The 15,404-nt window shown below is 46.0% G+C and overlaps 1 protein-coding gene across 2 annotated transcripts in view; it reads left to right on the plus strand.

Annotated features, from left to right (window-relative positions):
* Window positions 1-15,404, plus strand: part of STAG1 (stromal antigen 1) — an 83,378-nt gene that overhangs the window by 880 nt on the left and 67,094 nt on the right. For both annotated transcript variants that reach the window (XM_009071560.1, XM_009071561.1), the window contains exons 2-3: window positions 5,747-5,849; window positions 15,256-15,404. The exon at window positions 15,256-15,404 is cut by the window's right edge and continues 16 nt beyond it. In XM_009071560.1, coding sequence (XP_009069808.1) covers window positions 5,747-5,849; window positions 15,256-15,404 — 252 coding nt within the window. The remainder of the gene's footprint in view (window positions 1-5,746; window positions 5,850-15,255) is intronic.

Genomic DNA, 15,404 nt, shown 5'->3' on the forward strand with positions numbered 1-15,404 from the left:
TCCTCCTGCTCTGCCTCCCCTCAGAGCCACTGCTCCCTCACATCCCTCTCCCCTCACAGAGCCATTGCTCCCTCAGATCTCTCTCCCCTCACAGAGCCATTGCTCCCTCAGATCTCTCTCCCCTCACAGAGCCATTGCTCCCTCAGATCTCTCTCCCCTCACAGAGCCATTGCTCCCTCAGATCTCTCTCCCCTCACAGAGCCATTGCTCCCTCAGATCTCTCTCCCCTCACAGAGCCATTGCTCCCTCAGATCTCTCTCCCCTCACAGAGCCATTGCTCCCTCAGATCTCTCTCCCCTCACAGAGCCATTGCTCCCTCAGATCTCTCTCCCCTCACAGAGCCATTGCTCCCTCAGATCTCTCTCCCCTCCCAGAGCCATTGCTCCCTCACATCCCTCTCCCCTCACAGAGCCATTGCTCCTGGATCCCTCTCCCCTCACAGAGCTCATCCTGTGTCTCCCCACTGCCAGTGCCAGGCACCTGCACCAGGAACATTTGGTAACTCTCGAACATTAATTTTTTTTGCTTGGAATGTTTTTTAATGTTGTTCAGGTTGGTTTTTTTTACTGCAGGGTGTGAGGGAGCCTCAGTTTATCAGGGTTGAGTTGTGTTCCAAACTGAGATTTCAAGTCTGTTCTTCAGGAAACTGAACCTTTGGACAGTTGTGAAGTTATTTGTCTGGTTTTAATAATAACATGCTCTGCATTGCAGTTTTTTCTTATATTTTTGAATCATCTTTAAAGCAAGTTGGTTGTGGTATAGCAGGGGCTGAGGCTGTGGTGATGCTGAGGGCAGCACTGCTGGGAGCTCAGCACCCCACTAAGGGGCTCTGCTGAGCCTTGGGGTTAGCCATGGAAGAAAATTGTCTTGGTTCCTGTTTTCCTGCATGTGCCTCCTACAAGAAGGGAGAGAATGTTTGTGAGATTCTGTCATGGCAGTGGTAGGAAAGGGATGTTCCCATCCTTCCAGAGTGAATGAAGTACCAAAGAGTTTAAGGTTAAAAAGTGCCTCATAAGGGATTTGGTAACTGCACACCAGCTGAAAAACCTGAGGGACGTTAAAGGTATTGGTGTGTTCTCTTACCAGAAGCTGACTGTGAGCCACCAATATTATGCACATTGGGAAAGGAAAGGACACACGATGTTTTCCCGGTAAAGCTGGGAATCATTTGATGCTCCTCTGTGAAGTGTTGGTGAGGTGGCATCATCAGTAAGACACAGAGTTCTGATGGCTCATAAACAAATGAAATGTTTCTTTTTGCTAAGGAAATCAACATGATTTGCACACAGAGGTTTTGAGACTCTCCTGAGCATTGCCTAGTGAGGCTGAGGTGTCAGTGTGCTGAGCACTGGTGCAGCAGGTCCCAGCCAGGCATGGGTCAGGAAGGAGCCTGACTAAGGTGAGGAGACATCTCTGAGTTTTGGGTATTAGCTTCACATGTGCAGATTTGGGAAGCCACAGTCTGTTCCACACAGAGAGCCAAGGTTTTTTTTCTAGCTCTTAAATAAGCAGCTCTGAAAGGTTATTATAACCTCTCATTCCTGTGCATTATTTCTACTGTTTCAAAATGTTTTCTAATTTTCTTTGGCTACCCCATTTAAGCAAAGGTCCTAAAGTGAATAGGATGTATTAATGTACTTTGCTTGGGATCGTATCAAGTGTTCCCTCCCAGATTTTTCTCTGTTGAGAGAGCATGAAAGGAGAAATCTTAATCTTTCTGGGTTCATAGAAGTGTCTTCAGAAGACAGAATTTCACTTACTGGCGTTGCAGATGTAGGGGAGAAAACCCCTGGTGGCTTGGGGCCTGTGATGGACAGCTGTGAGTCCTCAATGGGTGACTCAGCTTTGTGTTCCTCTTTAGGTCTGTGGAGATCAACCCTGAGAGCTGATTCATCCATGATTCATGAGCCTGTGCATGTAGCCGTTTTTCTTCATGAATGCTTTTTTTCACAAGGCTGAATCTGGTGGTAGCAATTACTGAATTTCTCACTGCTAGAACCTTGAGCCACCTCAGCAGCACTGATAAAAACTTGTAGGAGTGTTCTCTATTCACAGAACTGATGCATAAACGCAGGTTTTGCTGTGGTGGATGAACTCCATAGCTGGGGCTTTATGTAACAGCAGAAGGAAGGGAGATTTGTTTGGGTTTATTTTGCAGAGATGTGACATATGCTGTGTTCATGGAAATCTATTCTTCAGAAGCATGGCATGGTAAAGGGCTGCCCAGTGACCTGCTAGAGCTTCACTGACGTGGGGATAGTTTCAATGGCTAGTTATTATAGCTCCAGAATTCTATCTGGAGTTCTTAGGAGGGATCTGGGATGCCTTTGCCACCACAGAAAACAGACAGAAAAGCAGAGTGAACGTGAGCCTCTCAAAGGGGTTATCACTTGTCCCCACACTCTGCCAAATTCTCTCCTGTCTCTGTCATGTCAAAGGAGCCTTTGGAGTTTAGCCTCAGGCACTGCCACCTCTCCTCTTAACTGGGGCAGATCTGCTTAGGCCCAGCTGATCTTCCCTCCCAGCAGCTTCAGGGGAGGCAAATTGTGACTAAGCTGAAGATTCCCCCTCAGGTGTCTAGTCACGCAGTAGGGTAGGAGTGGGATAATTCAGGTCTATTAAGATGTGGGTGACTGTCACCAGGTAAATTGCTTCCTAGCAGTTCGGCAGGGTCTGTAGGCAGTGAGGGCGGTGGGTGCTCCTCTCCCGGAGCCTTCCAAACCTGACAGAGCTGCCGGCAGTTCACAGGTGCTTTGCTGCTCCTCCGGGCTCAGAAACCAGGAGGAAAGGGGCTGGTGTGTACCCAGAACAACTGCGAGGCCTGGAGGGAAGCAAGAGGCACCACCTCCCAAACCCAGGGGCTCAGGGCTGCACTGGAAAGGCCTTTTTGGCAGGAGTTGCATTATTCAGGCAGAATTCTCTGCTGCTTGAAATGCTGGTTTAATGTTAAACCAACCACAGACTGTAGTTTGTCCTTGGTCCTGTCTCCCTACTCCAAGTAATGTGAGGTTTGAGGGGAACTTAATTCCTGATATTCTTCCCTTACTCCTTGCATATATCTTTTGCTGGAATGAAATCTTTCTGCCTCGTGTATTGTTAGGGTGACATGATCTTGTTTAATTTTAAACCACCTATATTTGGGCTGCTTGTCTAGGTCCCCTTACCACTGATGGTGAGAAAAGAACATTTGTAAAACTTAGACTGTCTGACCAGTTTTGGATACTGACCTTAGTTCTACCTTATGATTTCTGTTCTGCATTGTATATGTCTCAAATTTAGAATGAATCTCACCCTCAGTACTGATTTATTGAGCCTTTCCCAAAAAGGGAAGAAGCCAAAAGGCTTCCAGCAAACCAGAGAATTTTGCCAGAAGAATATTAAGAGAAGCAGGTTAGAGATGAGTCTGTTTAAGGCAAAGAGGAGCAGGTGGTCAGTAATTTAACTGTTCCTTCCATATGCAGAGTTTGGAAACAGTTGAAATTTCCAGAACTACGTACACAGGTCTCGGGAGGTTTTGCTAGACCCAAACCAAGGCTGTAGCAAAGTCAGGTTCTCTGTGGAGTCGATGCATGTGAGGTAGTGGTAGAGTTTGATTTATTTATACAGCTCTGGTGTTTGGAGGGAAAGGTGTGAGCTGTTTGCTTAGCAGGACTGCTGGGTCTGGGTTTGTTAGAGAAGTCTCTGTCCTCAGGACCTTTGGGGTACAGGTTTGTAAGGCAGCAAAGCGACAGCTTTCCTAGGAATTGGGGGCATTGCTCAGACCACACCACGCCTGGAACTTTCCCAGTGGGGATCTGTGCAGACCAGAGGGAAGCCTGGGTTTTTCAGAGAGCAAGAGGGAATAGCTTTCATTTCCCTGCAGCAACAGAAGGCAGCAGGTATTTCTGTGGGGTTCCTTACTTCTGTATTCAAAAGTTACTGCAGTTGCAGTTGAGGCAGTGTGTTTCTGCCCTGGAGTGTGGGTGGTGAGCTCTTGGAGTAGAGGCTGATGGGTCTGTCCACCTGCATGAGCAGCTTTTCAGTGGTGTTTGCTGCATTGCTTTGCCCAGTGTGGCCTCTTGGACTGATTCATTCTGAACTGTGTGGGGTATCTTTTATTTGCTTTTAGGCTTTTTGCATTTTTGGGTTTTCTCCCCCAAATTCATAGCTCTACGTTAAGTTTCTCAAATTTCGTATTTTATGAAGCAGAAAAGCTACTTTTAAATTGTGTTACAACAAAGCTGCATTTTCAGTATTTTGTAGAGATACTGGTTTGCAAGCATGTAATTTGTGAACTCAGATGTAGCCAAACACTGATTTTAATCAGGGTGCCTGGTTTTCTGGGGTGTTTAGAGTGATCCATTGCAGTCCTGTTCAGAAGAAGAGATTCATGTATGTTCTGCTTTCTAGCGCTTGTGAAGGATTCTGTGGCCCCCTTGGTGCATCTGTGCTTGGAAAAGGCTGGAGAACAGTGCCTTAGTATTGAAATTCATGCTGCAGAATTGCCTGAGTGAGCAGGCCTGGGCAATCAGGGTTGGGATGCAGTGCTGTCTCTCTGCATTATTACACAGCTCTCTTGGTGATGCAGCCGATCTGTGAAGCCTTCCTGATCTGTAAAACAGGGTGCAATCTAAACCCCCAGGCAGTGTGGAAGGGCTGAGTAGATCTCAGCTTGCTGAAGCTGCTCAGCTCCTGCAAACCAGATCACTCGTGCTGCCTTGTATGCCTGAGGCTCTGTGATATACAGTGTAGGGTGTGTTCACCTGCCCCGTGCACGAGCTGTGCAGCAGCTGAGCTCCTTCCACTTCACCGAGACGATACTGGGTTCAAAGAAATCTGCTTACAGCTGGGCTTGGCCCATCCTTGAGCAGTCTGGGACATAGCAGTTGTAAATGGAAACGTACAGGGATCTCATGCACTGGTGGTCCTGCAAAATAAAGAGAAAGCACATCAGTCACAGGTATGGGTTTGCATGTGAGCTGCTCTTTGGCAAGATCTGATGCCCCTGAAGATCAGTTACAATCCAAGTTTGCTCAAGCAGCCAGATCTGTTTAGAAGGCAGAGAAATCCCTGTGCATCTGACTGGGGAAGGGGATGGAAATCAGGTGGAATTCTTTTCCCCTACTTAGTATGGTCTTAAATCTGAAACAGGAACAGTTGAAATCCTGTGGACTCTCTGCTAACAGGCATTGACCAGTGTCAAGGCTGTTTTGTTCCACAAGTGAAAACATTGTTCTAGCTGCCTGTCTTCAGGTCCAGAGGAGTTGTGTGGTTGGTGCCTCACAGTCAGTGTTGCTCCTCGTTGTTAGCTGCACAAGCCCATTGTGTTTGGGTGGGACTGAGAACATGGTGTAGCCCTGGCCAAGGGCTGAGAGCTGGATTGGGCTGCACCGTGCCATCTCAGGGCCTGGAACACCGCTACCAGAGTAACAGGAAGCTGGCATTAGCAAATACATTGTGGGATGGCTATGCTGAGGATGTGCTGTTTAATGTAGTGTGTTGTAAAGTGTAACGTGGCTTCAAATGCAGCTGATATTTAAATAGCTTCAGTCCATAAAATGGCATTCCAGCCCACGGAAAGGTAAGGCTTTTTGCCAGGGCTAACAGTGCTTCCATTGCCTGGCTTGCAGAATAAATGTGACAAGACTTTTAATGTCTTTTTTTGTTTGTTTGTTTTCTGGCTTAGGGCTAAGTATTTAATCAGTCAGTTATAGATTACTTGTTGATTCCAAATCCTTTGAATTTATCCAGTGTTTTTCCCCCCTAGGGATTCTACAAACGAAACTACTGCACATTCAGATGCTGGCAGTGAGCTCGAAGAAGCAGAAGTCAAAGGAAAAAGGAAAAGGGGCCGTCCTGGCAGGCCTCCAGTATGTGTCATTTAGTTTTATTTTGCTATGCATCCATTTAAAATCAACTGCAAACTGTTTTACATCTGGTTATTTTGTGGTCACATAAATAGGCTTTTAATGAGTCCTGTGTCAAACATTATGAAGACTTGTAGTATGAAATATTTATCAGATTGATATACAAACAATGTTTGGAGTGCTTAAAAGGAAACATAAAATGACCTAACAGCTATTAATTTTTCTTCTGCTAGCTGCTGTTTTGTTACTGTTGTTATGTTACCACATTCTTGCAGACGTGAGAACACCCTCAGTAAGCACAACCACTTCTGTTTGAAAGCTGTAATGGCTTTAAGTGACAAATGACATTTGAGCCATCCTTTTAGTAACTGATAATCTCTTAATGTGAGTGGAAAGATTGCAGCATGGCATTAACTAGATGGCTCAGAAAATCTATTGCCACATCCTAAGGATTCATGTCCCTGACATGCCCTGCATCCTATGTCTGGGCTGTGCAGCACAGTGCTGCTGTCTGCTGGGTGATTTGCTGGGGCAGTGTCTTGGCCCACTGCTGGCCCGTGAGTGGGAGCACAGGGAAACAGTTCTCTGTTGCAAAGAGTATTAAGGAGGGTCTCTTTTATCTTCGTTTTATAAACCAGCCAGTTTATGGGGAAATAAAGAGAAGTGTATCATATTGTCCTTCATTATGGTTCTTCAGGGTCATCACATGTAGCTCTCTTGGCTGCATCACTTGAGCTACACACTGGGATAAGGTTTTTGGTGGGAACTTCTGTGTTTATTACTGATGCTTTTGATTCTCCTCAGCAAATAAAACCCCAGTATGACTATGCCATATATAGATAGGACGAGTAGATTGAGATTTAATTTTTTTTACCTCAAAAGCTTCCATCTCCTTAAACAGGAGCTGGTGAGGCTGTAAGAATGGACAGAACCACGTGTTCCTCCCAAGTGTGCTGCCCAAGCTGGAGCAGACTCCTTCCTAGTATTGGTTTTCAATTTGCATCACAATTTCTGGACTTACTTTGGGGGCCAACATGTTAACCCGTGGGCTCCTCTGGGTACCTTGTCTTCCTTTTTGAAAGCTTTTGAGCAGTTCCCTATGATGCATATATTGTTCATCAGATTGGCTGGATTTGCTCATGCACATGGAGCTTCTTCACAGGAAGCTTTGAAGAAACTTGTCAAAAGAACAATTCATGTGCTTATATAGCTGGTAAGCAAAGGGCCAAATCAAAATTGTCTGACAAATGGCTCATCAGTAGATCCATGGGGTTTGGCAGAGCTAATAAAAAACCCAGGCTGCTGCAGCCTGGCAGCCAACCCAGAAGGTTGCCAAGAGCGTAGGAATGTGGAATGTAAGAGCAGCAGTGGTGGTATTTTGTACCCAGCACACATTCCCTGGGAGGGAAAGGGGAATGTTGCAAAAGGCATTTCTCATCCCTCTGTGTTTATTAGTTGCTCCTATGGGAACATTTGCTGAGCACTCTGCTGGTTCTGCTATCAGGTTTCTGCAGAGGAATTGCTCGTTATGCTGAGAGCAACTTCAGGCTCATTAGAGTATGTAACTGCAAAGACATGAACATGCAGAGGGAACAGCCATCGCTTCATACACAAAGTGATGAGCTGTGGGCTGACTGTTGCTGCTAAGGAGCAAAACTGTAGGGTAATCAGGGGTGATTCCCTGAAAGCATCATCTTCGTGCTCAAGAGGGATCAGAAAAACCCAAATCAAGTTTTGAAATTTTAAAACCATATTGTTCAGGGCTTTTCTAGTCTGGGCTTGAAAACTACCATGGCTGGAGACTGCACAGCCTCTCTCTGTTGCCTATTTCATGATCAGTTTCTCCCTTGGTTCTTCTACAAAATATATGCCCAAAAAGCCACTCAATGTCTAATATCCTTGGGGAGAAATGCAAACACCTTGGAAAAGTGAATCTAGGCAATTAAATGTACAGCATTATTGGGTGTGAAGTCATGGGCTTAGTAATGGAGGTATTGGTTTTGCAAATATTGTATTTCCCTCTCCTCCTCCACATTTGTGCCTCTCCATGTTACCAACCTGTCCACTTCCCTGGTGAGTTACCTGTGTCTTACAGGAGGTGCAGCTCTGACATTTCCCCATCCTTCCATCTGCTCATGTGATTCTTGTTTCCTCCACAGGTCCCACCTACCTGTACTCTCACAGGTGTGAAACAGATTGAAGGATTTAGTTAAACTCAGAGATGTTTTCCTCAACTGATACTTAGCTTTGATGTTTTTAGTTTCTGTTATAGACCTAAAGAAAGGCTTTTCTGCCCAAAGGCTCTTCTGGTTGTTGGGGTTTTTTTCCTAACTAAAATATTATAGTCTAATAAGATTAAATCTCTCCCTGCAAATGCTTATTTGCTGGTGTCCTTAGGCCATCACAGCTACAGTGGCACATCTGCCATAAACGTATTGACCTCTTTTGGACGGAGACCATCCTCCTTTGTGTTGCTCTGTCTAGCTGAGCTGCACACAGTATGCTCCATTAAATACAGGCATGTATTTTAAACAGGTTCCTGCTGTAGTTTTATAGAATGGACTTGACTTTTTATCAGGAAGATGGACTACTGCTGGAGATTTCCTGACTTTTTTTCCGGAGACAGACACCCCTGTTTTCAGATTTGAGACTTCTTTAAGAAGATGGTCCTCATTTGAAAATTTGCCAGTTGTAGCAAATGCCTCTTCAGTTAACAGAGAACCTTAATACTTTGGGGGTACCTTCCCTTCATGAAAAACTTGGAGCTAGATGATCTTTAGGGTCCCTTCCAGCCCAAGCCATTGCATTCTAAAACTCTGCTTTTCAAGCAGCCCCTACACTTCTGTGTGGCTATTCTAATGGCTGAGCAGACTAGGCAGTTTGCAGAGATTAAGTGTCTTTCAGAGCAGTGCTCAGAGTCTAACCTGGTTGTCCTGAATTTACTGGCCCTTGTGGTGAGTTTAGCAAGAGTTGCACCGTGTCTGGTTCTAGCATGAACAGTGTCTAGGTCTGACTCCCCCTTGCCCATGTCCCCTTCTAAACACTGAGCCCTGCAGAGCAGCTGCCTCTGGAACCACTGGCCAAGAGGTGAATCTATCTAGTCAGTGGGATATTTTGGTGCATGTTTTTATGTGGTGATACCATCTGGGTCTATACGTAATGAACTGTGTAGGGTGTGTGTAAGGAGTGACCTCTGAAGGTCCTCTGGTTGGAATTCAGGGGTGCCACTGGCCACAATGCCTTTCTGCGTGGCTGTTATTGCAGCACAGGGTATGGCTGTGCTCTCCTGTTCCAGGTAGGGGCTTTGAAAGCCCACAGGCTGCTGAGGCAATGCAGCCTCCACATTTGGGAAGCTCAGGGCCAGAGCAGTCCCTATCCATCCTTTTCTGCATCCTCTCGCGGGTTAGCAGTCTCTGTTCCATGTTCTGTGCATGCTTTATTTTAACCTGCCTGGCCTTACCTTCCCAGGAGCTCAGAATAGCCTGCCTTAAACATCAGCTGTTAGGGGCTGAGGGAGTGAGAGAGATCCCTGGCTATATTTCAGCTTTACAGTAGGAGCAGACAGATTTAGCCTCTGTGACTCAGAGGAGCAGAAGCAGCATCGGTCTGTCTGTTCCAGAGGCAGCAGTTCCGAGATGTCTCCTGGTGTCTCTCATCCTGCACATATTTCTCCGGTTAAGGCAAGAAGGAACAAGGCACTTGTGATGCTTTTGTGCCCAGCACAGCCTGTGCATTTCTGCTTTCAGGTCTTTTTGTAGTGTTTGGTCTGGAGGAGACAGACCACAGTGCCTTATCTTTGCGTTCAGATGGGAACCTTTAGCTTTGCTGCAGACTCCTGGCCTTATTTCATCTTGCAGCATAGATGTTAGATACAGCAGGGGATGGAGTTTTGCTTCTAGTTCCAAATCATACGTGTCCTGATTAACAACAGGGAGGAATCCTCTCGGAAGGGTTTCTACACTTAGCAGTGGAGGTTTGTGTTTTGCTGTGATGTGCATCAGTGTCCTGTTTCAGCTTGCTTGCCTGATGCTGTAGGTCTGTCCCTCACGGCTGAGGTCAGTCTGTAGCTGAGTAGAAATGCAGTGCATCTGTAGCCAGGATGTGAAGACTTTTCTATCCTGCCACCTGTAGCTTCCTGATGGAGAAATCCTAACAGCATTAGAAGTTTTCCTTTAAAGCTTTTGGTGGGATGGTCCTTGTATTTTTGGCAAGCTAATCTATTCTGTATTTTTCTGTGGAAATAGTCTTTTTTTGGTAGTAATTGCCTCAGCTAGAAGAGTTGAAGTGATTCAAGCATTTATTGCAGACTCTCTTGATTCTTTAAGATGACTTTTAGAACTCTTTCTAGGTTTTTAAATAAGGGTGAGAAGTAGCACCCCCAGCACTGCTCTGCTGTTTGGTGTTCAAACTGCGAGTGCTGCAGCTGGAGCAGCTCTGCAGGCACTGGGCAGTAGGGCACCTGCACCCATCCCTATTGGTGGGCTGGGGCTTTTCACAGGGAGCACCTGCATTGGTTTTGTGCCCTCAAAAGCTCAAAGGAGTAGCTGTTGGAATCAGGAACTTCTTCCTGTATAGCCATGATGTTGTTATAGGATAGGGAGGTGATTCTCCCCCTCTGCTCTGCTCTGGTGAGACCCACCTGGAACAATGCACACAGCTCTGGTGCCCTCAGCGTGAGAGGGACACGGAACTGCTGGAGCAAGGCCAGAGGAAGCCACGAAGTTGCTAAGAGGATTGGAGCATCTCCCCTGTGAGGACAGGCTGAGGGAGCTGGGGCTGTTCAGCCTGGAGAAGAGAAGGTTGTGTGGAGACCTCAGAGCACCTTCCAGGAGCTGAAGGGGCTCCAGGGAAGATGCAGAGAACTCTGTGTTAGGAGCTGCAGGGACAGGACAAGGGGCAATGGATTCAAATTGAAGGAGGGGAAATTCAGGCTAGATCTTAGGCAGAAGTTTTCCTTGTTCTGGTGCTGAGACACTGGCCCAGGTTGCCCGGGGAGGCTGTGGCTGCCCCAACCCTGGCAGTGTTCACAGCCAGGTTGGATGAGCCTTGAGCAACCTGCTCTGGTGGGAAGTGTCCCTGCCCAGGGCAGGGTTTGGGGCTGGGTGGTCTCTAAGCTCCATTCCATTCCAACCCATTTTCTGATTCTATGTTCCAAAGTGTGTGGTAACCCTTTTTGAATTGGGATTGGTTCAGAAAGGGCTCAGACAATGCTGCTCTTCCACTTTAGCATAAGATTATAAACACAGAGGCCTCTCAAGAACTACCCTTGGAGAGACAAGTTCTCCAGTCCTACTCAAGTGGAGGTTAAAATGTTTCTCCCATCAACCTTGAGAAATGGGGTCTTTATTGTTCCAAAGTGTGTGGTAACCCTTTTTGAATTGGGATTGGTTCAGAAAGGGCTCAGACAATGCTGCTCTTCCACTTTAGCATAAGATTATAAACACAGAGGCCTCTCAAGAACTACCCTTGGAGAGACAAGTTCTCCAGTCCTACTCAAGTGGAGGTTAAAATGTTTCTCCCATCAACCTTGAGAAATGGGGTCTTTATTGCCTGCAGTTGCTCACAGTGTGAATGCACACAGAGGCCATCGTTTCAAGGTGGCAGGTCAGATGGAGTTACTGACCTGTAGTGCTTTTACTGACTTTGTGTCTTCATCAAATGCATCAGATCAACTTGGGGGAATGTTAGCAGAGAACATCAAGCCACTTTCACTTTTTTTGGTAGTGTGTGAATTAACTTTCACTGTATTACTTGATGGTACAAATGTGGGTCACTTTTTCCCTTCACAATAATTCTAAAGACATGAAAGGCATTACCTGGCTCATCTGTGACAAAGCTATGAATTGTCATCATTTTAGTTTAGTTACAGTCATGTAAGTCTGCTGTTGCCTCTTTGCCTCAGGTTAAACCTTAAAGGAACAGGCAAACTATGTGGCCATCAGTATGGCCATTTTAGAGTTGCTTCTGTGGCATGTTCTGGGACCTCTGTGTTTCCTAGTGCTGGTGTGTGTAAATCCTCAGCTTTAGTCGTTGTCAGTTGAATCTGCTGCACAGATCTGCAAAGTCATCAGTAATTTTGTTTTCCTTTGTCACCTCAGTCCACTGTGAGATCACACCAGCCCAGCTGTCCTGGGTCTGAGTGAGGGCTCGGTGTGAGTGCTGCAGGCTCACAGCTCCAAGCAGCACCTTTCTGGGTGTATGGTTAAAAGCCTCAGACATCCTTACCTTGGTGTGCTGCTTTATCCCTCCCTCTGGTAGTCTAATTCCCCTCAGTGTAAGCCCTGCCGTGGCAGGAGATGTCTGGATTGCGGAAGCTGTTAAAAGGATTTACGAGTACATTTAGATACAGAACTGCTAACCAGCTTATCTCTTCCATGACTTTTCAGAGATCTCTCTCATTAACAGGGGAAAAGTCAGTTTTGAGTCTGGAAAACAATTGGGTCTTAACCACCTCAGGATTCTGCCAGACTGATGCTTAAAAAGGAAAGCAGTCCCAGACATGGATGGCTGTCAGTTTAGGGCAGGAACTTTCAGGCAGAAAGAATGTAAAGGGCATGCAGTAACCACAATTGTTGCTTCTGTTTTTCCTGTATCTTACGACCACAAGAAATTCAGTTTATGAAACATCACATTTTGTATCTGTCAATGATAGTCTGACAGGTTTACTGGAGCAACTGTCAGCCCTGGGCAGGGCTGTTCCTGTGTGCAAGCTTTGTGGCCGTACAGGGCAGGTTGTTTTGTGTCTCGCTGAGGGATCACCCTTTCCTGTGAATGCAGCTGTCTCTTTCCTGGGATACAGGGATACCTGTGTCTGCTATCCATGCCAAACATGGTTTTTGGATTTGTAGCTTCCCTTTGCTGCTCCACTCCCAAGAGCTCCCTGCCCCTGCAGACACTCCACGGGCACTCTGTATCATGAAGGAGTCCTCTGTGTCTGTATGGGTACACCGTGTTTTTCCTTCACTTGTTTCGGTGGTGTGGGATGTCTCCATCCTGTAATGCTGTTTGTCAATGAGTAAGGTAATGCTGTGTGCTCTGTAGAGTACCAGGCAGTACCTGGAGGACCTTGGGGTGACTCGCTCCCATGCTTGCGCTCTGGAGTTTGAGCTGGGGCTTGCTGTCAGGTGCCTCCTGGCTGGAGGTGCTGCAGAGCAGACATGCAGTCGACACCTTGCGCTAGTGCCTCTCCACCTGAAGGTAATGGTAATCCTTGCCTAGCTCAGACAGTTCTAGTTGGGGATTCTCTTGTTTCTCAGTGGAGGACCCTTTGTCTGCTTGTCTCTTGAGGCAGGATCCAATATGGATCCTGCATCTGGACTCAGTAATCACAAGTTATCACACATTATATCACATTAGTAATCACCAGTTAATCCCGGTTTAGGGGCAGAATGGCTTTTGTTAAGTGCAATATTTGTTTTCTCCACTGTGAGAGATGTTCTTACTGCCAGAAGGAAATCTGTACCAGAGAGGAACTTTATTGCAGTAGACACAGTAATGTAGGTGGTGTAAATTCCAGGCCAGGATATTGACGTGTTTGTTGGGCTTGAAGAATCTTTGTCCTGTCATTTGCAAGGAATACATCTGTTGGTTATTTCTGCCCCTCTTGTGAGAGCTCACTGCTGTTCTCATCCAGTTCAAAGGATGAGTCTTGGTGAAAGCATCTCCCTATTCTCAGGACACCTTACAAAAGGGAACTTTAAACTGAGCTATTGCATGTCTTGTGTTTGCTCACTGTGAGCTTGTGCATGCTGCTCCAGTATTCAGGCAGGTGGCTTTTCTCCTTGCTCTTCAGGAACGAGGCATCTTTGGATGTGTGCATTTCACAGCCATCTCCTCTTGCTTTCCCCTATCCTTGCAGTGCTTAATGCTTCCCTTGAATTGCATGCTGAGAAAACCTGAGTATCAGGGGCCTTGTGTTAGCCTCTGTGGAGTGCAGCAGCTTGCATTGCTGCGTTGGCTCAGGGAAGTGCTTATGGCTTTGCTGTCACCAGATTGAACAAGGACGTACATTAGGTATCTCAAAAGAGTCAATTTGCTTCTAGATCTTTGCCAGTTTATTAAATGGCGATCGCGTGTTCTTCAGAGCTCAGTAGAGCTCAGACATTTCACGTGTTGAGAACATTCCTGTTGTTACAGTCACATGGTTTAAAATTTTTTGAGAGATATTCTTTTGATCAGAAGTGCAAATGTAAGCCAAAAAACTTTTCAGAGTTGGCACCATTATTTTAAGCTTCCCATCTTGCATTTCCATGCAGGTCCTTAATGGAGATTTGCTAGAGGCAGTTGTTTGCACTCCACCTTCCCTTTTCCTCAGCTCTCCGGCCTCAGCAACAGGGATCCTTTTGAAAGCAAGGGCAGAGCTAGACTGCATGGCTGCCTTGTACCAGCTGTGCCTGGGATTAGATCCCTTGCCTCTGCTGTGAAATTCCTAATGTGTCTGCATTGGAAGATGCAACCGAAACCACAGACCTTCTGTTCTGTGCTAAAAGCTTGAATAGAAGCTTGGCTGGCAGGATCTTTGAGTTGCTTGTGTGTTGTTTTCTTCAACATAATTCCTCAAAAGAGCTTCTTTGTTCCATGGAAAATAGCAGCTTTTCCTTTTGTCTGCCTCACAGTAGGGAGAAAGAATAGAATATTGAAGTAAGATCATAGCAGGAAGCTGATGTTATTTTCCCCAGAACCTTTTTTATTTGCACAAGGCAACTTAAATTTAGAGAAAACTGTTCAACAGGTAAATCCTTACAAGTGGTATCTGTACCACCTCGTTATAGGCATGAAGAATCCAGAGCAAATGTACAATCCAGTAGCGTAGATTCATGGGGAAAATGTTGTAAACTCATAAAGTTTTGAAGCAAGGGCTATTATGATATGCTAAATCTGGCTGCACAAATTCAGAGATCTATGTGGAAGAGCTGACTGTGTACACAGTTTCTTATGAAAGTTTTATAAAAATGGAAATACAGAAAAGGAATGTTAACACAACAAGTGTATTTTAAAGAATGTTCTGTCTTAGGGATCATTGTCTGTCCTAAACGTTTGTGTTGTGTTCTTGGCTTGGTTTGTGTTGTATAAACAAATTTGGAGGCTGACTTGAACTGGAACTCCAGCACCGGGAGTTCAGCACTCCTCACCATGACATGACATTGGCTTCTGAGTTGTTCCTCAACAGCTACTGATAAATATTTACATCTACCTGACTGGATAGAGCCCTCAGCAGCCTGGGTGGATTTCCTGGCTGGCCTCAGGCCGGAGACCTCTGAAGATCCCTTCCTGCCTGGCTTATTCCATGAGACTTGTGCATGAGGATACAAATGTGTCTGTAATGTTTGTGTACAATTTGTAAAGAAGCAGTGAGCCATTTCAGATATAGCTATAATAAGTTTTCACTCTGCTGGTTTTCTTTGCCCAGTCTGCCACCAAGAAACCACGGAAGTCTCCGGCGGACAAGGGTCGTTCTGAATCGGGAGCTAGAGGAGCAAGTCGTGGGAGAGCCAACGGCCACCCCCAGCAGAATGGAGAAGGGGACCCTGTCACTTTGTTTGAGGTGGTTAAGCTGGG

The sequence above is a fragment of the Acanthisitta chloris genome, unplaced genomic scaffold (assembly GCF_000695815.1).
Source record: "Acanthisitta chloris isolate BGI_N310 unplaced genomic scaffold, ASM69581v1 scaffold32923, whole genome shotgun sequence".
In the NCBI taxonomy this organism is placed as follows: domain Eukaryota; kingdom Metazoa; phylum Chordata; class Aves; order Passeriformes; family Acanthisittidae; genus Acanthisitta; species Acanthisitta chloris.